This window comes from Marmota marmota, unplaced genomic scaffold (assembly GCF_001458135.2).
Source record: "Marmota marmota marmota unplaced genomic scaffold, marMar, whole genome shotgun sequence".
NCBI lineage: Eukaryota > Metazoa > Chordata > Mammalia > Rodentia > Sciuridae > Marmota > Marmota marmota.
Window position 1 is genome coordinate 17,627,359 of NW_026000164.1, and position 24,199 is coordinate 17,651,557.

A 24,199-nucleotide genomic window follows, 5' to 3' on the forward strand; every position below is an offset into this window, starting at 1 on the left:
AAGGATTGTGGAGTGATGCCTCATGGAAATTAAGATATAATCAGTTTTCTTATAAAAATTAGGTAAGGCCATGCTAAAACCTTAAGTTGTTTCAGAAGGCTATTAAATGAGAAAGAAAAGTATCTCCTCCATACAAATCGTTCATCGCAGGACATTCCTGGGTATCGGTGTGCTGAATACATGCCAGTCACCTTCAGGAACACTCTTCAAAGTGTTTTGCAGCTTTGTTCACATATTTTCCATATTAAGACAAGTAGATCTCATTTTTTTTCTTCTCGCTCTCTCTCTTTCTCTCTCTTTTTTTTCCTTTCTTTTTTTTCTAGTACTGGGGGTTAGACATGTCAGCAAGTGCTCTGCCACTGAGATACATCCCCAGACCTTTTCCCTTTTATTTTATTTTTTTTAATTTTTTTAGTTATACCTGTACACAATATCTTTTCTTTGTTTATTTTTATGCGGTACTGAGGATCGAACCCAGTGCCTCACATGTGCGAGGCGAGTGCTCTGCCACTGAGCCACAACCCCCAGCCCTTCCTTTTATTTTTTTTTAAATCATTCTTTTGAGGCAGGGTCTTGCATAGTTGCCCAGTCTAGCCTTGAACTTGCAATCATCCTGCCTTGGCCTCCTGAGTAGGTGGGATTACAGGTGTACATCACTAGATCTTTATCCTTAAAAGAGGTCAGAATAACTTTTAAGAGAGAGAACGCAGAGATGTAGCCTCTGGGTGTCTCACAGAAATAACCAGAGAAATAAAGAGGAAATGAAATCATAGCTAAGTCAAGAGCTAAATATGAAAGGCAGTCAGGTACTTTAGAGAAATATAGGGCTTTAGAGACTCATTAGAAAAACCCCTTCCTAGAAATAAAAACTTCTACATAGCCATTCTAGGGCGCTGTGATACTTTACTAATTACACATTTATTTATGATTTTAAAGTTTATGCCTGTCTCTGCTATTATGCCATCAGCTCCATGAAAGCAGGGCCACGTCTCTGTTTGCTCACTATATTCCCGGTTCCTGGCCTCATAACTGGCACGACCTTCAGTACGTGGGGCATGGAGAGGTGAACAAATGAAAGGAAACGCAGGCTGCCCTGCGAGTTTTGGGTGCAGCTGTATTTTTTTAAATTTCCCAGATGAAGAAACTGAGGATGGGATGCCTTAGCTAAGGTTATCCTTGCGTAGTGGCAAGGCTGCCAGCGAATCTGGGGTTCCTATTTTAATTAGAAAACTAAGTCAAGGAAAAGAAACCTGAGACTCTAATTAGTGAAGTTTCTAAAGCTCCTGGAATAAAACTGGAAATGCCAGCAGCAGCTCTGAATAGCTCTGTTGCTTTTATGAGAAATGGTAAAGATGGAGCAAAAGAGTAATTACAAAAGCAGTTTATTAATTTTTGCCCAGGTACCCAGGAGACAATGGGCTTTTCACAAGATGTGGCTTTTTCGAGATGATGAGATTTGATGCTGGAGTTAAACATGAGAAACATGGGAAATTTTTTTTTCTAATACTCCCTGTTCTTGGTTGGAGAAGGACAGAGGCAGAAGGAAAAGGAAATTTCTGACAAGTGGAAGCAAAGTACTACTGCAAAGGAGAGCTGTCCCAGGGTGTCGCTGCATTTGGCTTTATTGAAGTTATTCATGAGGCGTATGAAAAGCAAACATCTCAGCGCTTCAAGAAGGACTGTGCCTGATTAGTTGGACTCCGTATATCATAAAAAATAGAATGGCTTAATTTAAAAAGAAGTTTATTTTTCTCTTATTTAATAAAAGTCTAAAGGTGAGCAACTCAGGACTGACCTGGTAGCTTTGGTGTCATCAGAACCCCCTTATTGTTCACTCTGTACCCTAACAGTTTCCCTCTTTAATCTCACATTCCAAGATGGCTGCTGGAGCTCAAGCCATCACACCTACATTGCAAAAGGAAGGCTGGGGTAGTGGGTGTGGGGGTTGGGAGGGGTAATGCAAATAACCTAAAAAGATACCCTGTCAACTCTCTTTATGCAGCCTACCTGGAAGTCTCACAGAACAATTCTGCTTACAGCTCAGCCTAATTGGGAGCAAGCATGATAGTTTACTTTAGTTGACTGTATCCAGCTTAAAGCCAGGATTATCTAAAAAGGAAGGAGAGATGTTGGGATGAGATTCTTTTTTTCCTACTTGGAATCTTCATTTGTCTTTAGAATGTGATACGATTTTTGAATCAATAGAAAGTGTTAGTCATTTGGTATTGATCACTAGTGAAACAAATTTGAAAAAAGAATAGGGCTGAGAAAACTAAGATATACTGATGAATATTCACAAATGGTTATTAGCAGAAATTTAGCAATCCTAAAGATAAATACATAGCCTTTTGAGTTTAATATTAACAACAAAACAAATAGCAAAGCTGGTTGTTAGAGGCGCAGTGTGAAACCATCTACTCAGCTACTACGTTTCAGGTTCATGCGTAGTTTGCAGGTAAATTAGTGGAAATTCAGGCTCTTAGAGTGCTGGGGGTGTTGTAACTGAGAACCTCTGCTTTCTGCAAGGAGAACTCAGGCTATGTGCCAACCAGTGAACTTCTATTGTCCCGTTGATGGAATCACACCTCATTTTAGATGTTAAAAAAAAAGTGAGACTCAGTTTAAATAGCCCAAACCATTCCTTGCTTGGTGTACTTTTAGATGCAGAATACTAGATCTGATATACCATGAATCTGAGCCCGTGTCGGCAATTTGCAAGCTGTTTCAATGAGCTTTGTCCTGGGGACAGCAGGTACAAGGGCAAGAAGGGCATGAAAGAAGACAATGCAACCAGGGCCCTGGCTTTTAAAAGTTCCCCTAGTAAAAGGTCCTTTAAGATGCCAGCTACTCTATTCAAAGGACCCTTCTCTTACTGAGAATTTCAGATCCCACTCTTCTCTTGCCCAACTCTAACAGACTACAACAGGGAAACAGAGAGAGGCGAAACTCACACCAGCCATTAAGTTTTCCGATAAAAGGTTTTTCAGGAGAAATACTGAAACCACTAGATAAACTAAATTTGGACCATTAGTGATTTTTTTTCTTTTAAATCGATAGCTCTTAAAATTGTTGAGCTATAAATGTAGTTATGTTGCAAAGTCAGTCTTTGGATTCTGTGTAATTCGGACAGGATGGTGGATAAGGCACGAACTCTTTTGGGCCACCTGATGCCATTAAATAAATAACTGTTTCAGGGCTTCCGTGACTGGAATTGTGTCTGAGTTACAGTTGATGGAGCATTAAGTTGGGTTCCTAAATGCTTGCTTCCACCCTGGAGGAAACATGTACCTGTATCATGTGTTATAACCTACTTCTTAGGGGAGTGTTATCACAAAACATATAAACAAGACTGATTTGGACCTAGGAACTCTCTTGTTGGCATTGGTGTTTGAGTCCGGGACCTTTGTTTGAATTGGCAAACCACATCAAGTGACATGTGTATTGGGTATGTTGAGACCTGTAGTGTTTAGCTGAAGTTGTAGATTTACTTACAAAGAGGAAAACCACACCTACGGCTGGACTGATCGTATTCAGGAACAGACTTGTTTCTTCTGCTGTTCATTTTGGGCTAAATAAACAATGGAGTTGCACAGTCCTTGAGTGGACAGTGAGGAGGAATGTTTTCTCCTCTACGAAATGGTTTCAGGCCACCAGAATTTAAATTATACCTTGGCTCTGGTGTGTTATCTACTTAGGCCCTAATCTCTTTATGAAGCATTTTGTTAAAGAACTGCCAAGGGCTAATTAACAAATTTTTCTTATGACTTTTCGATTTGTTCTTTTCTTATACACAATAGGTGCTATCATAGTAGCTACAAGGGAGCAGAAATAAGATTCAGAATCCAAGAAAAGATTGCAAGAACACTGCATGTGTGCATGTTTTCTTTTGATCTAATTTAGAACTTGAAAACACTTTTCAAATCTAGCAATAACGTGTATCTGTGTGTGTGCATTTTAATATATACTTTTAAAAGAGAGACATTCTGAAAATGGAAAATGGCAGTGTATCACGCATTCACAAACTTGGGCTGCAGCCAGCCAAGGAAACTTGGGAACGATGCCCACTCTTCTTGATTTCCATTTCCTTCCAACACTGTCTAAGACTTTGTTCTTGGGTATCAGATGGGTGAGTCCCCACACATACCCCAGATTAGGAATTGAAGGGACATTGGAAATCCTGCGTCTTAAATTACCCATACGGTTCTGTACATGCTTTTGTGCTGTTGCCTCAACTCTCTGTGGCAGGTATGATAAATTGGCTCAATAAAACTCTGCAAATTCCTTCTTCTCTTTCTTTACCCTTAAAGTAGGAAAGCAAAAATACTGAATTTCCCAGCCTCTTTTGCAGCCAGCATTGTGCATGGTCTATAATTCTGGCCAAAGAGATGTTAAGCGGAAACTTCTGGAGAGGACTTCTCTTCCCCCTCTCTACCTTTCCTTTCTTCCTCCTTTAGAGCATGGATATATTAATGGGGGACAGGAGGGACCGTAACTTATCTTGAGACCATGTGGACAAAGCTAAATGCTAAGGGAGACTAGAAAGGAATAGAGAAAACAACCCAGTGAAATGATGTCGCAGCTGGGCAGCCACTTCAGTCCTCGGTTTCCAACATCCAAACTTCTTATTACATGAAAAAACTAATTGCTTTACCGGTTTAGCCAGAGGTACTGTTTGCGGCTCTGACTATACTGTTGCTATAATTGAACAGTCTTAAGCAACATCCATGCCCTTTGTGTGTGTGTATGTGGGTGTGTGTGTACATACATGTGGCACTGCAGGTTGAAGTATTATCCATCTAGGAGACCCAATAAATAGAGTATTTCATCTTATTCTTGTTATGACAGTATTATATTTACATAAGACTTGTCTCCCTGTCCCATCCTGTTTTAAATAAGAGCCAAAGTTGAAGTGCAATTCAGGATTACTGCTGCCACTCTAACATTATTTCAGTGAGTTTTATGTGCCATGTATCTTGCTAAGTGCTCTAAGTGTTAAGATGAATAGGACAAGATACCCGCCTTGGGTTTCTTATGGATAGTTAGAGACCATATGGAAACACATATTGTTGGTCTAGTGTGGTAAGTGCTTCAGTAAAAGTCTGTGTTCTTTATGAGAACACAGTGAAAGGACATGAATCAGTGACTTTTTCTATATAACAAACTGCCCCAAAACTAAAGGCTTAAAACACTCACTGTGTATTTACCTCCTGATTCTGCAGGTCATCTGTTCAGCTGGTGTCATCTGGGCAGTGTGGGCTCTCTCCTTCTGAGATGGCAGAGGTTTGGCTGGACTAGGATGGCCTGGGTACTTCAGTAGGCTTCCCTGGACTTATTGATGTGGCACCTAGGCAGGGTTCCAAGACAGAAGCCCAGGTTTGTAACTGGCTCATTGCTACTTCCATTCCCTTCTGTTGTCCAGAGAAGTCACTGAACAGCCCAGATTGAAGGGGTGGGGAAACAGACCTTACCTTTCATGCCAAGAGCCAAGGGACATGAATACAGAAAGGAATAAGAAATTTTGGCTATTTTTGTAATCTACCACAGGACTCGAGAGAACATGAGGCAGGTACAGCAACAATTTTCTTGAAAGGATTTCGTCTCACATTTTAAAAACTCTTGGCAATAATAGCATGTTCTTTGAATAAAAGGTGATAGCATCAGTCATCAGTTTTGAATCATTTTTCGATATTGTCAGTTTCTTCTCCTTTCTTATTTGTTTCTCATTTCTTAACATTAGTTTTAAAGTAATCCATAAGAAAATATTGCTTTGAGAAAAGAAAAGTAGTGTGTCAAAAAGTGCAGGATTGAAATAATATTTGGACTTTTCTTTAATTCAGCATTTCTCATGGACCATTACAGGGGATTCTATTCCCTCAAGATAAGTGAATGCTAGTCCATAATAGGGAGGGAGGAGGCTTGGGAAAACTGGAGGAACTTTGATTGGGCAAATGGGAGGAGGGAAGGGAGGGTGCATGGAGGCAGGAAATATGGTGGATGAGAAATGGACATCATTACCCTAGGTACATGTATGACTGCACACATGGTGTGACGCTACATAGTGTGCAGCCAGAGAAATGAAAAGTGGTGCTGCAATTGTGTACAATGAATCAAAATGCATTCTGCTGTCATAGATACCTAATTAAAATTAATTAATTAATTAAGAAAAGATGCATCATAGTCAAAGGTTTCCAGGAGCAATCAGTTTGGGAATCCTTATGAACAATACTACTCGGAGTTTTACAATGCAGAGCAAGAGTTAAAGCTGTGGAAAGTCCTGGCACTAAAGTACTTTTGCTATTTCATTTAGTTCATTGGATTTCATTGGTGACAAGGTCAAAAATTATTGGTCTGATTTTTACATGGCTAGTTGGTTAGCCCCATAACTATTAACATTCCCACAATGACTAGCCATCGCCTTCACATTTCCACACTGAATGTAATGCTTGGTTTAATAGAAGGAAAGACTTTGTTCTTTTCTAAATATTTTAAAAATGTCCCTTGGAAAAAAGTATATTAGTTTCTTGTACTATCTTATTTAATATCCAAAGAATCCTACCAGGCAATTGATGTTACTGACCCTGTTTTACATATGGGAGGCAAGTTTTTGAGGTTTAGTAACTTATTCAATTCCACAGGAGTGGAACCAAGGTTTGGCAACGTGACCCCAGAAGTCCGTGTCCTTAACCATAGTGCTCTACTGCGCAGTGCAAAATGCAGTGGGCAACGTATGTTTCATGTTCTAAATGAAACACTTAAAAGTTCTGTACAATGGAACAATGTCCCCACTCAGCTTGCTGCTCCTGTTTCCAGTAATTGATTGCTGGTGCCTCAGGTTAGAAGATGTTTTACATAGAAAATAAAAATACCTGTTGTTTCCAGTAATGCCTTGTCCTCTAACATAGGTGACAGAAATATCTCCCAAATATGAAGAATTATATTGTTATTTTTTAGATCATTCACCTTCCAGGAACTCATTACACTTGATAAAGAAAGATAGCCTTTATCAGACTTTTAAGAGTGCTAAAAGATACTATCATCTACTTTGAATTTATGAGATCTACCTCTCGAAGAAAGTCTTGGTGGGAAACATGTTTTATGCTTTTATCAATAAAAGTTTCTGTCTTAAAGGAAGAAATTAATAAATCGGACCTTTAGTATTTGATTTAAATCACATTTACCTGCCATGAATTTGTACTTCCACCCGGCAAATCATGTCAAGAATTTTTCCTGTGGTTGATGGGGCAGGAGACTACACAGAACAAATATGAGTGGAGATATTTTTAATTTTAGGTTGTCGAGGTCTTTACAGACAGAAGTGATAAGCCTTTATGCAAAGCAATAATCATTCATCGAAAGACGACCTTGCAAGGTCATGAACACCTTTCTCTACCTGTTCTTTTTGGCTCTCTTTTTAAAGACATCTTACCAGGATTTTACCCCCACCCATACAATAAAAAGGACTTTATGTATCAGCCAAGTTTGAAGGAAATACACATGTAACTAATTTAGAAATGAGAATGTGGATGTTACTTATTTGAACCATATTCAGCTATTATAAAATGATTAGATAAAATACACTTGGTGTAATTATATGTTACTACAGATTGTAGGGTTAACCAAATAACAAACTTAGTTACAATGATGAATTTAAAGTAACAGTAATCTGTAATTAATAAAAAACATAGCAGCATTACCACCTGTTACCAACTCAAGACAACAGAGATAACAAAAGCAACCTTTCTGAAAATTATTATACTTCTCCTTCCTCTCCATTCAGGGTAGCAACATTGCAGCGTTGCTAGGCAATGTGTGAAGCTAGAGCTCTTGGAGCAGTTTGGGGTCCACTAGTGATTTGCAGACAATGCTGGCAGAATCACTAATTTGGAACAACTTTGTAAAGATTATAGCTATATTTAATTATGGAAAGTGATGTTTGCCATCATTCTTCAGGAACACAGATTATTTTTCACTATGAATGGCAAGTTAAACAGTACATTCTTCTTTCATTGTTCTGAAAGCCCATTAGTTGTCAGATTTAGTGGGTATTGAGAATCATCTGAAATATTTAAAAATGCAACTTCTTGGCCCCAGAGATTGAGGGTGTTACCCAGGACTGCAGTTTGGTAAGGTCCAAAAGTACCCCTAACGCAGTTGGTCCATAAGCCTTTACTCAAAGCTTCACAATACAGTAGGGCAAGAGTTGGGCCCCCTTTATCTCCCATTCCATAATATATAATCACACTGTAGAGATCATTAGGACGGCTACCCACTCTTGGAAAATTTTATTTCTAAAGACTTCCTATACAGCTACATAGCTTTCATTATCAAGTAAAAAAGTAAATGAAGATCTGTCATTATATATCAATAAGGTATGCAGTGATGTTACTTAAAAATAAGTGCACAGGCTGGGGATGTAGCTCAGTGGTAGAGTGCTTGTCTAGCATACGTAAGGCCCTGGGTTCCATCCCCAGAACCACAAAAGAATATGCACCATCAGAACGCTACGGGATCATTGTGGTTGTAGGCAGGATTTACTGGTGGGTACAGAAAAGTGATGGACAAAACCTTGAGGAGCCTCAGGATATTTACACAGTCTCAAAGTATCTCCTGCAAGATATCAAAGGAAAAATTGTAACTTTGCTGTGGAAAAACCCTGTGGACACCACCATAATCAAGTGATTAAGGTCAACATCAGTAAAAAGATCTGTGACATCATGGAGCCCCTGAAGGGCACATTCCTTCTGTGGTATTCTTCCCTAGCATGCTTGAACTCGGCCGAACCATAAGGAAACCTCAGACAAGTCTAAATTGCAAAACATTCTACAAAATAACCAGACCCATATTCTTCAGAAGTGCCAAGATAAGAAAAGACTGAGAACTGCCACAGGTTAGAGGAGACTGAGGAGCCAAGACAACTTCATGCTAACCAGGATCCAGGATTAGATCCCAGAATAGAAGAGGAGCACTAATGGAAAACTCCAGAGTCTGAGGTTTAGTGCATACCAGATACTACAACTACTAGTTCAAGTATGTTTCATTGTTATCACTCTAGGTCATTGTAGTATGACTGAGATGCTGGCATGAGGGAAAGCTGAATGATACGTAGGGACCCGCTACTATTTTTTGCCCCTTTTCTGTAAGTCTAAAATTATTTCACAATGAAAAGCTGGAAAAAAATACATTTGTTTCTTAATGTGCACCCAGTGGCTTAGTTTTCAAGAACATATAAAATCTCTGTACTGCCAACGTCTTCAGCATCTATCTTTTTCCAGCTTTTTATATTGTAGTCTAGTTAATCATTTGCTGCTGTTATTAGCTCCTTTGTGGCTGGCAGGGGTGGGTTAAGACAAATTATTTATGTATTATAAAATGTTTAAAACCAGTGTAACCACTAGCTGCACCAATACCTCATTTTAGGGATGTTATGATGCTGTAGTGAAACCCACCCTGTGTTTCCTTCATAGCAGTCTGCCCTTCTGGTCCCCTTCTACCACTACCATACAACTTGGAGATAGCCAGTGAAATTTGTCATTAGTATCCTTGTGTTTTATTTTGCACTTTTCTAAACTTGACATAGATTGCATCCTACCATATTTCTTCAATTCACCCTGTGTGTGTGTATATATACTTATATTATGTATATAAAATATCTGTATACACACACATATATATACACACATACACATATTTGATTCCTTTTCTCTACAAATTTTCACTGTGCAAATTTATCCATTCTCCCATTGGCACTATGTTTGGGGTCTTTTCATTTTGAATAGGTGGTGCTTCTAAAGTGTTTTCTGGGGCCAAAGAAGATCTCTGTTCTTTCTGAACTTGAAAAACACCATCTGTAATTTTTAACTTGGCCCCTCTGGCCTTTCATTATGATTGTTTTTCTTTCGTCTCATATAAGATGGAAAAACTTGTTCAGGGTTTAATTTCCCAAAATGGATGTTATTTGGATAATAAGGACCTAATGTTGAATGAATAAGAAATTATTTGAGTGGATCAGACACTGTCTGCCTACGTGTCTTGAGTATGTTTCTGTTTATTCCCTTAGAATTTTATTCATTTGGTGCTGCCTCCTGAGGAATTCTCATTGTGAGGAAGATTTATGCGGCATGGGAAACTGGTCACTGAGGTTGAAAAATGGAGCCTAAATAAAGTCTAAAACTTTAATTTGAGATTATATGCTAAGTTTGCAGGCTATGGGTATACTGGTCTTTTGTGTTTTAACATCCTAGGGGAAATTTTGACACATTCAGTAATAATTACCTGCATTTGGCATAATGGAACAAGAGGAGAGCTCACCTTATTATGGAAACCCTTGCTCTGTGCATCATTCTTGTTAGAAATGTCATATTTACTTTTTGGTCAGTTAGAATCTGTATCCAGAGTGGAATTACCCAAAGTAGTTATTTTCTTGTAAAATTATTTTATTTGGATGTTGATCTTACTCTGCAAAAGCAGTTAACAGTTTTCACAGCTTTCTTGTTTATGTTATTTGATTTCTACAACAGTTTGGATAGAGATAAGCAGGGCTAATATTACCATCCATATTTACAGGTTAAGAACCCTGGAAAGGAAGTGAGGTGAGGGTGGGGGAGAAAGACCTACTCAAGGTCACAGAAAAGAACCAGAAACCAGATCTTTCAACCCCATTCTGTCCAGATGTTATAGTTTCTTAAAATAAGTGAAAGTATTAATCAAGATGTTATTGCTTTGCCAGCATTTTAATAGATAATTCAGTAACATAATGCCCACTTGACAGTTAATCATAGTAATTTGAGAGTTCCTTGTCATTGTTAGTGATAGATTAGTAACTGCCTTTTTTTGCTACCCTCATTGTTTAAAAAAAAAAAAAAAAGTTCAAAAGAAAGCTTAAATCAAACATTGCAAAAGAACATGTCATGACTGGTGTGTATCTTAAAGGAAAAAAAACCTTATAAGTGAAACAGATAGGAAAATGTGACATAACCTGAAGTTAAAATATCTGAGAAGACAAATGACTTTTTGATAGCTTTAGACCAACAGATGAATTAAAACCTCTCAGCATATAGACTGGTGCAGTTGATCACTCAAATTGCAATTTTTAAAAATGCAGAAGCAGTATACTTCGAATATTGTCTTCATGTCAGAAATGCACCTTTGTGCTTGAAAATGATAAAAAATTACAATCGATCCTTACAACTGTTCTGTTCATCTTTATTGATCAGGTGCAAGAAAGATAAATCGTAACCCAAATAAGATTATAGTAAATGTTAGCATCGTAGGGGACTATAGGTTGATAGAAAGCCATTCATCATCTCAAATGGTGACCTGTCTATGGCTCCAGCCACCCTGCATCTGCTGTCTAATCACATACCTATTGATTTTATCTACATCCTAGAAACCTGGATGTGACTGTCATTGGACAACCCAGATTGTTAAATGCAAAGGGGTCGCTGGTGTGAAGTGGATTTCATTTTCATTTTCTCACCAACCAACAATGATTTATTAAAAAATAATCTACCCCAAGCCATGCATGTGAAACCTGAGTGATTAAGGAATGAAGGCACACAATATACCACTGTATTGTACTGTGTTCTTTAGCACTGCCGTGTATTTGGCAGGATATTTCATTGAGTCTGAGGGCTGGTGGGGTCATTTAGGCCACCCTCTAAGATTGGTAAGATTGGTTTCAAAGTAGCTAGTCAGCTGCCCTAGGAAAGGCATTGTTTTACCATTGCAATTTGGTTTGTGTTGCTTACATGTTCATATAAGAGGAAACATTTTTTAAATTAATGTTACCTAAGTCTGCCCTCTCATTCCTAATGATGGTTCTGAATGTCGATGCTCTTTTGGTCATATGGAGGTGATTGAAAAAAAATTTATTCATAAAGAATTCACTTTGAGGCCAAAATGTTGTGTAAAAGAAATAATCCTCTAACATCCTAGTTGGAACTCTGATGGAATAATAGGCAAATTTCATCTCAAACGTCCTTTGATCTTGCCATGGTAGATTCCAAATATGACAGATCTAAGTAGTCTTTCAAAAATATGCTAGGAATTTTCTCATGGGGATTAAATAATGACAAATTATAACTATGAAATTTGGTTCTGTAATTGAAATCCATATATCAACCAGTATGTTATTTAAACAAATAGCCTTCCATGCATTTCTAAAAGTATCCATGAAACTTAGTACAAGAAATCCTTCTATACTTCAGCAGCTGAAATAAGGTTTTATGATTTGTTTTTGTTTGGGGAAATTGTAAGTCTTTCACACAATTTGTCCTCCTGGGTAATGAACACTCTATTATCCATCTTTGTCCACAGAGCTCAGAGTTCTACAAAGTCACCACTGAGCAATATCAGAAAGCTGCTGAAGAGGTAGAAGCGAAGTTCAAGTAAGTTTTTAATCCTGTGTGATCATTTACTATTCTTAACAGGATGAAAGAATAATTTCATTGCTGTTTGAACAGAAGATAGTTTGTTAGGTAGCACTCTTGAATACTCAAAAGTGTGTGGGAGTGTGCAAGATGGGTCTTGTTATCTGCTGTTCTTGAATTCAGGTACAACTGAAGGCACTTGATGAAAGCTTCTTACACCTCCATCCATTCTGTAAACTAAGGGGAAATCAAAAGCAATGGTGATACAGTTTTCATTGGGAATAATATTTAAGGTAGAACGCCTTAAATTGATGTTAAATTGCTACCTCTATTAATGGAAGCCATTCATTTTTGTGTAGTAAAGTGATAGGCATGTCCAAATTTGGATATACGCCTTTCTCATATTTAAACTATTTTTATTTTTTTACATGTACCTTGAAAGCATTTAAATCATAGATTTTACCTTGCCCTTGATGATGAAGGTGATATTAAATTGCTACCTCTAGTAATCCTTGGGATGTCTAAATGAATGTTCTGTAATTGATGGATCAAAGGGTCCATGACCCATAGCCTTATATGTTCTCTTTACTACCAGTTCTCACAGTAGGTAAGAAGACATCATTCAGATTATCCTAAGTGTATAAATGACTCCATTGTATAAACCTGTTAGTAGCTCATGTGCAAATCAGTGAAGCAAAAAAGGTGTTGTGACAGGTTTAGTTGAAAGATTGCATTGGGCTCTGACCTCCTTCCTTGCACATGTTTATAAGTATCTGATAAAATGATTAAACCCTAAGGTGGAGTTATTAGATTCTGCAACAGTACAGTTTCTGTGGTAATGGATATTAGTGTTACTTTAATGTTGATTAAAACTAGATTTGCTTTTAAAAGGTGCTTTGAGGTATATTTAAACAGATAAAAATCTTTAGTCTTCCTTAGTAAATTATCTCTTTTAGCAGTAGTAGGGAGAAGACTGCATCACAAATACCACCCTTAAAGGTTAATGTGAGATCTTAAGAATTTGGATATAGAATTGGGTATAGATTTGATATTAAAAGGTCTCTAGAGGTGGGGGTATAGCTGAGTGGTAGATCACTTGCCCAGCATGAATGAAGCCCTACATTTAATCCCCAGCACTACTACCAAAAGAAAGAAAGAAAACATATTCAATATAATTTTTAAATTTTGTAATATCTTTTAAACTGTGTGCTATGAGAACCTTTGACTTTTCACCCTATGTATTTCTTCATTATAATAAGATCATAACTATGAAAATAACTAAAATTTGAGATAAATCAGAGATCGATTCTAACTACAATGATCTATGAAGTCTTCATAAAGAAGATGGTATTTGGTGAGGCTTGAAAAAAAAGTATTGAGTAGGTAGAAGAGAAAGATATTCAGGAGGAAAATCACACTCTATAGTTGATAGGTGACAACTTTAGTGAAGATCAATGGTGTGACTCTGAGAGATCAGTCAAGATACAACTGGCGAGGTCACTAGGGTCATTCATTAGCTGCTGGGCTAGGAATTTGGTCTTCTTTTAGCAGAAAGTACTGAAAAGAGTTTGCTTGGTGAGTGCCCTGATGTCTGTGTTCCTGTAGGAAGGGTCGTCTGACCCTGGAGGTGAGTTTGGTTGGAGGTATGAGAAATGAGAGCCAGGAGTGCCACGTGGGAGGGCTCTGCCAGTGAAAGAGAAGAGAGCTGGTGCAGCAGCAGCAGTCACTGAAAGATTGGACATCCTGTGGTTTGAATCTCAAATGTCCCCCAAAGGTCGTGTGTTGAGACTTGGTCCAAGTGCACCAATGTTCAGAGGCGGGGCTTTTAGAAAATGATTGGATCACGAGGGCTTTGACCTATCAGTGGATTAATCTATCTGATGGATTAATAATTTACAGCGACTACCAGGAGGTGGTGAGAAGGTAGGGAGGTAGAGTATGGCTGGAGGAGTAGGCCCTGCGGGGGTGTGCCCTTGGGGACGATGTTTTTTCCCGGCTCCCCTCTTTCTTGCTTCCCAGCTGCCATGAACTGAGCAACTTTCTTCCACTGTGCCCTTCCTCCATGACGTTCTGCCTCACCTTAGGCCCAAAGCGATGGAGTCGTCTGACCATGGACTGAAACCTCGGAGACCATGAGCCAAAATAGATCCTTCCTCCTTTCAGATAGTTTCATGTCAGGCATTTTGGTCACAGCAATAAAAATCTGACTTCCACGGATGTGAATTAGAGCTTGATTGGTACATTAGCTTGCCAGGCTGCAGAGTACCACAGACTGGGTAACTTCAGTAACACATTTGTTTTCTCACAAGTCTGGAGGCTAGAGGTCTGAGATCTAAGTGTTGGCAAGGTTGGATTTTTTCTGAGTCCTCTCTGCAGAGCTTGTCCATGGCTCTCTTTTCCCTGTGTGGCTTCCCTCTGTGAATGTCTATGTTCTGTTCTTTTTATTTTTTTCAGAAGGATAATAGTGGACTACAGTCCACCCTTATGAGCTCATTTTAACTTACATTAATTCTTTAAAGACTCTTCAAATAGTCACATTTTTAGGTACAGGGCATAAGCATATGAACTGGAAGGAAAGACACAATTCAATCCATAGTGTCTGCGTAGAAGAAGCGAAAGAACAAAAAAATAAGAGCTTAGCTGGTTGGAAAATTTAGTGGAAAGTGGATTTTACAGAGAGAAATAAGTTTGGTTTTAGATGAGAAAAATCTTTCTTGAAGCCCTGACCAGCTACCATGTCATTCAGCCTGGGCTAGACTACTAGAGAATGAGAAGTCACAGGAACACCAAAGTATATATTCTGGTGGCTTATCTTTTACAAGACAAATGTGGGCCTATAGATTAGACTTGATCTTAAACAAAACCTCAATAGCATCATTCTTTCTTATCTTTTAAAGATAATATTCTTTTTTAATGCTATTGTATTTTTTTATATCTTATTTATTTTTATGTGGTGCTGAGGATCGAACCCAGTGCCTCACAAATGCTAGGCAAGCTTACCATTGAGCTACATCCACAGCCCCAGATGATATTCTTTCTAAGATGCTGTTTTGATCTGGCTAAACTGTGTAGTAGGGATTTGGCCTTACCAAAAAGAAGTCTGGGCTTTCTACCAGGCTCCCACAAGGTGACCTTTGGAATTTCCCTAGCGATAGAAGTTGTTGCTCATGGTGGGTCCCTTAGCCAATGTGTTGGAGAGTGGGAGTGCTGAAGACTGACTCACACGGGCAATTGATCAGTCAATAATGAGGCCCCAATACAATTCTGTGTACCGTGAGCTACCCTGGCTGACAGTACTCCGTGCATATTTTCACACATTGGTACCAGGTCCTGGGGACAATGGAAGTTTTGCATATGGAATCCTCCCAGACAATCTTTGCTAATTTCCTGTATTATTCCCCTGAATCCATAACTGTAAGTTAATAATTTTCTATGAGACATATGAATTTTAGCAAATTATTAGGGTGATCTGTGAACCCTTCTAAGCTTGCTGCTGGTATCAGAAGTGAAGGCAGTCTTGAGGACTGCGCTCTCACACTGCTGTCTGGCTAACCCCAGTACAAATGGCAACCCAGTGTACACACACTGAGGAACTGTCAAGAGCCAGTGTTTTGGCCTGGTGACGTAGCTCAGTGATGGAGCACTTGCTTAGCCCTTGCATGAGATCCTGGGTTCTATCCTTAACACTGAAAAAAAAAAAAAAAGAGAGAGCCAGTGTTTTAGAAAGCAACTTCTTTGTACTAATATCCTTCCCTGCAACCCCCAACTTCTGCCTGCTAGCCCGAGCTTTGTAGAAAGTCATATTTTGATTTGTAGTGAACGTGTTAGCTTCACATCTGTGAAATGATGGCACATTGGCTATAAGATGCTTGCCATCTATGAAGTCAAAGATCTTTTAGTAGAACTTTGTTTCTTCTTAGAAATTTGGCTGTCTCAGATAATCACAACCCTTAGTCTTACGTAAGGCAGGATACTATAGTATTTCCATCGTGTAACGGAACTGTCTTGCCCGGCCAAGAATGTACATGAATGTAGTAATGGTTCGAGGTGTGTCAGTATATTTCCCTGTCTCCCATCTGCACAACCAGCTTACTACCTGTAGCTTCACCTTGAAGATCTCTGACCTCCTTGAATTGCACTCACAGTCGCTCTTCGGCAGCAAGCTCTGAGACATTTTGAAGAGGATGTAGTTAATTTTATCTGATGGAAAATAGGATTCATTGGGGTGCATCTTTGGCTTCAGGAGATGGAAGCTTTTAAAATTGCAATTTCAAGGGCACTATTATACAGCTGTAGGGGTCACCCAAAATCACCATAAAGGGAAAGAAAACCAAGAATATTTGCGACTATACAGGACTAACACCAGTCACATTGGTGCATCCTACCAGGATAGCTAACAAATTCTTTTTTTTATTTCAGAAACATTTTATTTTTTTATTTTTTATTTGTTTTAATTAATTATACATGACAGTAGAATGCACTTATATACTTTGATATATCATACATACATGGGATAACAAATTCCTTTAAGGGTGCTTAAAATATTTACTCAGACTTTGGTTCCTCGGTTTATAGTTTGGGTAGTATTAGACCATTTAAGCACTTTAAAGTTAATGAGTTTTTTCCCTACTTCATCCACACATCATTTATCGATAGAAGCACCTATGTGACATGTCCCCTGCTGTATTCTGAATATTCATCTATGGAGAAAGCAAGCAGGGTCTTACTAACATGAACTTACTGTTCATCATAGAAAAAAACAAGAGGAAGACAGACTTTTTAAATGAAAATCTTTTTAAAAACCCAGAGTTGTACTATGATGGAGTAGTTATAGTCCTAATTAATATTAAATTATCAAAATATCTATCAATATTTTAGTGAGAATGAAAGGACTTGAAATTAGAGAGTTTGTACTTTTTATTTTCCTACAGGAACTTTTTCCCATAATAGCTTTGAGATTTTAGCTATAAAATATAAAGCACTGACAAATTCAGCACATTTTTACATCCAGTTTTCAATCTGAAGAAATAGGTATTCTTTTTCTAATCTAACTAAAATAATCATTATCAACACTTTGTATCACATTTATCACCCTTTTGTCATTATCAATAAATAGAACACCTTGCAGTACTGGTTCCTAGTTATGTGCTATTGTGCCATGTTATAGTTCAGTTGAATGAAAACTGTGCTCCCTATTAATCTTTCTATTTTGTTTTATAGGTAATTAATTAAAATATTACATTAAATCATGTTCCCTGGGGCTGGGGATGTAGCTTAGTGGTAGAGTGCTTGGCTAGCCTGCTTGAGGCCCTGAGTTCAATCCCCAGCACCACAAAGGGAAAAAAAAAGAAGCTATTTAGAGTTCGTAGCACAGATCTGGCACAAAGTAAATGTTAGGTTTTATTATTATGTCAACTCAAGTTATAAAACTAGGTGCCATAGGAGAAATTTCTGTATTTGTTTCCATACAAAATCTAGATGCTATTAAACCTGCAAATGGAACATTAGAAGGAGTCTAGACCCTTAGGGAGTCCACACTGCAGCCAGGATTACGAGTACATAAAGCACTCGTGACAGTATTGCTCATAAGAGGTGTGTGGCAGAAAAGTCGTCACAGTGCTGTGGGGCCCTGTTTCCTGTCAGCATCACAGTTGACTCTGGGAGGATTGGAGCAACATGTATAGAAAGGAAATATTACCAGTGTTCATGCACAGGCTGATTGTCTTTAAACTATGAAAGCAAATATCCAGCAAGTGAAAAGCAAGTATCAAAGAAACAAATTTCTTTAAAGGCAATATAAATGTTGTAAAGACAATATAATATCAAACATAAGGAAAGCATTTTAGCAACAGTTGATATTTCATTCCCATGCTGTCATTTAGGTAATCAAGTGACCGATTTCTACCTTCCATAAAAGAAAAAAAAATATGTATGGAAAGTGACATAGATCTCTGGAAATATTTTTGAGTTGCTTTCATTGGTTATTAAACTTTCCAACTTGGCTTCAGTTCCTTTGAAAGATGAAGTACTTGTAAAGAAGTATGATTTTATGAAACTGTACATGAATGCGAGTAATGGTCCAAGGTGTGTCAAATTTTCACTTTTGTCCTTGATGGAAGTTGTAGGAACCTGACATAAATGTAGGCTCATGGGAAGACACTTGGGTTATCCCTAGAAAGTATTTAAAGATCAGTTGTCCTGTAGGTGTGGTGTGGTGACTAGAGAGGACTTGGGGAATGCTGTGTACAGAAGAAATGGACTTTTTAAGTATTGCATTACTATGGGTTCAAAGTCCTTTCTTTTTTTCTGTGTAAAAATCCTTTAACTTTCAAATGTCCTTGTTCTTTTTTTTTTTTTTTCTGGGGGGCACTTTACTGTTTAATTTCCTTTTTTGGTGTTGGATTGTAATAGGTGTGTACTATGAATGAATTTGTGAACCTGAGGATGACATACCAAGAGTATCAGCAGGTGTTTCTCCTGTTCACTATAATTAAAGTGTGGATCTTGGACAGTTGTAAGCAACAGTGCTTAAAGATCCTGCTTAATTGGCTGTAAAATAATTAAATAAGGTTTTGACTGGCAAATTTATAATTCTGTTAGATGCATAAGCCAGCGTGGCCAAATGTCAATGTGACTTCAATTTGGAAATATTAGATTAATAGAACTAATTGGACTGCAGGTACAAAGTTTACTCTGATTAATAGTCTTAAGTCTCTTCTAGAAGTTCAGTCAGGTAAATTTATGTTACTTACCTTTCTGCCTAAACTTTTAATTAAAAGTTTTTTTCAGAAGTTTGAGCTAGTCAGTTGCTCTGTGCTGCTCTATCTAGTTTTTCTGAAGTTGAGCTTTTGTGGTTTTTCAATGACGCCAGCTGCCTTATTGAATAACTTGCCTTATCAAAAGGATTAGCATTATATACTGTTGTATGCGTATTTATATCTGCAGCTGACAGGTAGCCTGCACATCGTCTCTAATACTTATTGATGTCTACTTATAACCTACCGTAGTGTGGCGTGAATGGATCTAATATACCAAATATACATGATAAATGTTTTATCTCTGATTCTCATTGATCAGTTTTGAAATGATCAAATGGTTTATCTCAGTAAGACACTAATTCACATTGATCAAATTCTAAATGACCAAGTTGACTTGGTTTCTGCTGAACACAAATTATATTAAAACAACATTACTTGAACATGCTGCCTTTTCTAATGCAGGAGTTATGTTACCAGCAGTTACATTATAACTAGAGTTATTGTATTATAAAGATGTCTCCTTCATAATGAAAAGTTTACACAAGAAGAAAAGAATGCGATATTATGGGAAGAACAGGGCTTGAGGCAAGGATTTGGGCTTTTACTAACTAATTAAATTCTGCATTTGTATTGGGCCTTTCTTCCCCCTTTTTTAATTTGAAGGGCTGTGAGCAGGAAATATAGCAGCTGCAATGGTGACATTTTATTCCCTATGGTCCTTGGAGCCAAGTAACATCTTGATTATTCAGTTAGAGAGTAAGTGAAGGGGCAAAATTCTAGATAAAGTAAATAGACCTGTACCTTTGTGCATGAGCTTCTTGGTTACAGTGGCCTTTTGAGAAATTCAGGTTGTTTTTTGTTTTTTGTTTCTTAAACATCAGGTTACCAGTTGACCTCCATAATAATTCATGCCCTCTGGACCATGGAGGAGGATTTTAATTCTGAAATTGAAGAAAGATATTTGTACTTTTTATATGAAACTAATAATAACGAATGTACATTAGCCTGAAACATAGATTTGGTTATATAGAACACCCAATTCCAGCAGGTTATTTATTGTATCTTCCATCATAATATATATGTTTCCTCTTTAGGGCATGTAAAATGAAAAGGTTTAAGAGTTACCAACAGAAAGTTTTCAATGATCCTTATCTAAAAAGGTGGTCATAAGTTGTTTTATTCAACTCTAAGACGGTGGCAACTTCGAGGTGTGTTTTAGATGGTTTCTTCTGAATCTCATCAGGCTTCTATAAAGTCAGTTCTCAAGCTATGAATTTGGTTATTTGGTTGGTTGGTTGTTAATTGCTTGGTTGATTGGTTAGATAGTTGTTGGTTGGGTGGGTGGTTGTTGATTGGTCAGTTGGTTGAATGGTTGTTGATTGGTTGGTTGGTTGGTTGGATGGTTCCACCAGCACCATATTAGTTCCAAGTACAGTGGGGCCTGTTTTGGAATGCACCAATATTTGACAATGTTTCTTATGTTAAACATTTAGAACTTCTTACATTTGTAATGAAACCTTAGGTGATTGATGCTTTTTCTCCCCTTCTAAGATTGGAACTCTTTCAATAAGATCTGTCTGGTTGAATAGCTTCTTTTTATTTTTTAGGTTGCATCTCTATACTTAATCTACATACTCTTTTCTAAGGTAATAGAAGTAAATGCTAAGAAATGTTATTAACTCTAGAGAGTTTGACTTCCATCTGCATTATTTCTCTTACTTTCCAACTGCTTCCCCACAGCATTCCACCAATTCAGTGGTGTCCTGCAGGATGGGGTAGAGCAATATGGCAAACCTGATTGCAATATAAAGCTAAAAAGGTCAGGAGCAGAACTATGAACTAGGACCACACAGTATTGTCTGTTTCTGCACAAAAGGACAAATACAAACTACTGCCATCTCATGAACATCTGCACTTGGTTCCAACATGGGGAAGATCACTGTAGAAACATTCTGATCCCTTCAATATAGTGTATGAAGATATCTCAAGTGGCAAATGTGCTGTGAGGGTCCAGGTGGATTATCTGCATCCTGTAACAGATCTGTGACCTGGAATACTCTTCCCTGTCCCAGCTTTGGCATTTGGGATTTGTCAGGGTGGCTCTGGGTGTCTTCTTTTCCTTTAATGTAATCTCTTTATGTATTACATGTAAAGGATCAAAACCAGTCTTGTTGCTTCCTCAGGTTCATTGCCCTAAGCTCCTGAATTCACCATTATGATTCCTTCTTTGTGAGATAACAAATTGTTCTGTTTTCCCCTACAGGAACATTAGCATTGAACTTTCTTTCTTAATCAATACAATCCATTAAGAATCTAGCATGCCCTACATGTTATATGAAATATTAATTGTACCCTGTTAGTTAGATAAATGAAGATTCTGCCAAAATGATAACTTGTTTCTTTCCTTATATCATAATATATTAAATGAGAACATTTTGAGTTCTAGGGTACATGATATTTTGGAATTCATATATCGATCCTTATTTGAGTAATTAACTGCATGGCTCATAGTTCTCAAAAGTTATTTCTAACTGGAGCTACTGAATTTTTCCTCTTGCTGATTCCAACCAGAGTTCATTTACTTTTTCAAGACTTCAGATGGAAATAATTTCTATCATTGTTCCTTTGATGCTTTAAAAGATAAGGAAACATTATTTTGCTTTGAGTGCCGTTCAGCTACAGATAGAAAGCAGTGAAGCTTGCAGGGGGGGCAATTAGAGTTAATTAATGTCTGACTGACCTGCCACATTATTGTCCAGGAAGACTTGTAGAGGTAGATTTTTAAATTCTGTCCTTGTGTCAAATTTACAAAGGTAACCAGCTTAAGACTTGAGCATGGTTAAAAATTGTAGCAAAGAAGTCATCTACCCATAAAAATGGTAGCTCTCAAGATAATCTCTGGGATATTGTGTAGGCTCATCTCTATTGAGTTATGTTATCCCTTCGTTTGGTGAGCCCATTTCAAATGCTATCATTTCTTCCTCATTTTCAACAACATAATTAACAACAGTACTGTGTGACTGTTTCCATTTATATAGAAATCTGAAAGTGGTTGGTGAGGATAGAGGGGAAATTGATTGGAAAGGGACACAAATAAATTTTTGGAGTCATTAGAAGTAGTCTTTAGCATTCTGAGTGATAGTTACACAAGTATACGTGACTTTTAATACAATATGAACACCTAAGATCAGGGCATTTTGTTGTATATTAATTATCCTCTAAATACCCTTAATTATTAATTAATTTTAATTAGAGAAAATACTGGGAATTTCTAATTTCTAACAGTATTTTGCCCGAGATCAAATATTTCAGTTTTATCACAATCTTAAACATACAATTTCTAATTCTATCCACAGTCATATTTTTTTCATTAGAATTTGAATCCCTTATCTCAAAGTCTGGGCTCTTCATTCAGTATTTTTCATTACTATAGAAATAGGAATACATCTTGCTTTTATTTGTTAAGAATTAATCTTTTTCCCTTTTACTAAATTCCATTTGCCTATTGTATTCTCCTGCTGTTTAGCCTGGAGCTTTGGAGGTAGGCCTGGTTAAGTTTGGTAAGTTGTTTTTGATAAGGAGATTTTGAAAGCAGTATTTGTAAATAAGTAGCTCTTGGTAGGTTTTTAACATAATAATCTTAGGCAGCAGTTTGTTCATACTATTTATTGAGTCCTGGCAGAATGCTTGAAAACTTGTAAAAGCCTGCATCTTGGCCCTTCCCTACATGTTGAAACGAAAGCACACATGTTCATATGTTAAAGTGTCGCCAAGCAGCCTCAACCATCCCCAACTTGCTCACATGGCTGCCTTAAGTTATTTTATGTGTGTTCTTATTCAGTGGCCAACAGTTAAATTGCCTCATTCCTTTTGTGCATATGTAAGTCTAAATGCTGTAATCAACTGCGTCCCTTGAAAATTGATAGATGTGCTCATTAAGGAAAGTTCTTGCTCTTGGCCCTGTTTCACCAGCCACCTCAGCTAGCATTTCTGGATGAAGCTGGCAGGAAATACTGTGCAGTGATACATCTGCTTTATACTCCTTTTCAAGGACTAACCCCTCCTTATTCAGTATGTTAAACATGCATTGTAGGGATCTCACAAGCACAAAGAAGTCAGCTATTTGCTAATTACAGTATTTATACAAGAAAGACCAAGGTCTACTGTTGTGTGGTGAGATTCTTTGTTTTAAGCATGCCATTTGCTCCTCGTTTTTTTTTTTTTTTTTTCTTTTTCTTTTTGTTGTGTTTCTGCAACTACCCAAATACAAATACCTATTTGTGAGATGGATCTATCTGATGGAGACTCAGATGTCCACCAGCCTGCCACTGGCATAGATCTCAACAAAGCTGTCTGCGTGAGAGGTGCATTCAGTGTGGTTTCTGATTGGGATTTTGAAGGTAGCATACACCTGTTTCTGCTTTCAGGATGAAAAATGAATTGCCAATTACTGTCGACATGTTCAGACACGACACTTCATATGGTAGGAGCCTGCTCAGCCTGCTTTCTGCTGGGCCCCCAACTAGGAAGCTATTAGTTCTGGGAAAGGGGGTGTGTTGGCAAGGAGGAAAAGTGAGAAGGGGACCAGTCTCTGATCCTTTCCCATTGTTTGCACTTGTGCAGGCTGTGGGCAGAGGGTCAGCGCCTCTCACCTTGGTTTCCCCAGCAGAGCTCTTGAACAAGATGAAGTGATCGAAGACAGTGCCAGTGCCTCGTCACAGTCTCATTACTTTGCAAGCTGCACGCCCAGATGCTGCTGTTTCCTGCATCAGGCCTTGCTGATTTGCATTCCTAACACCTCCATTACAGCTCATTGGGTGCTACTCATCATTAACCAGTTCTTTTCTTTTCATGATCGAGTTTCTCCAATATAATAAACATTGAAGGGGAAAATGACACGACTGGGTGTGGAATGTATCTTTCAGACGTCTGGGTTAGTGGACAAGAAGCAGGAAGCGAAGGTTTTGCTGCCTTGCACACCATTCCTGGTTTTGGGTTGCTAGTGCGGCGTTGGGTTGGAGGGAGTTTCTAAAGAATTGAGTTTGAGACGTTTCATTTTTGCCAGGAGACTGA

General features: G+C 37.9%; 1 protein-coding gene across 4 annotated transcripts in view; it reads left to right on the plus strand.

The window, feature by feature from the left end:
- Chchd3 (coiled-coil-helix-coiled-coil-helix domain containing 3) overlaps nucleotides 1–24,199 on the plus strand; it is a 271,550-nt gene that overhangs the window by 203,703 nt on the left and 43,648 nt on the right. For all 4 annotated transcript variants that reach the window (XM_048786916.1, XM_048786915.1, XM_015493822.2 and 1 more), the window contains one exon: nucleotides 12,316–12,386. In XM_048786916.1, the coding sequence (XP_048642873.1) occupies nucleotides 12,316–12,386 (71 nt within the window). The remainder of the gene's footprint in view (nucleotides 1–12,315; nucleotides 12,387–24,199) is intronic.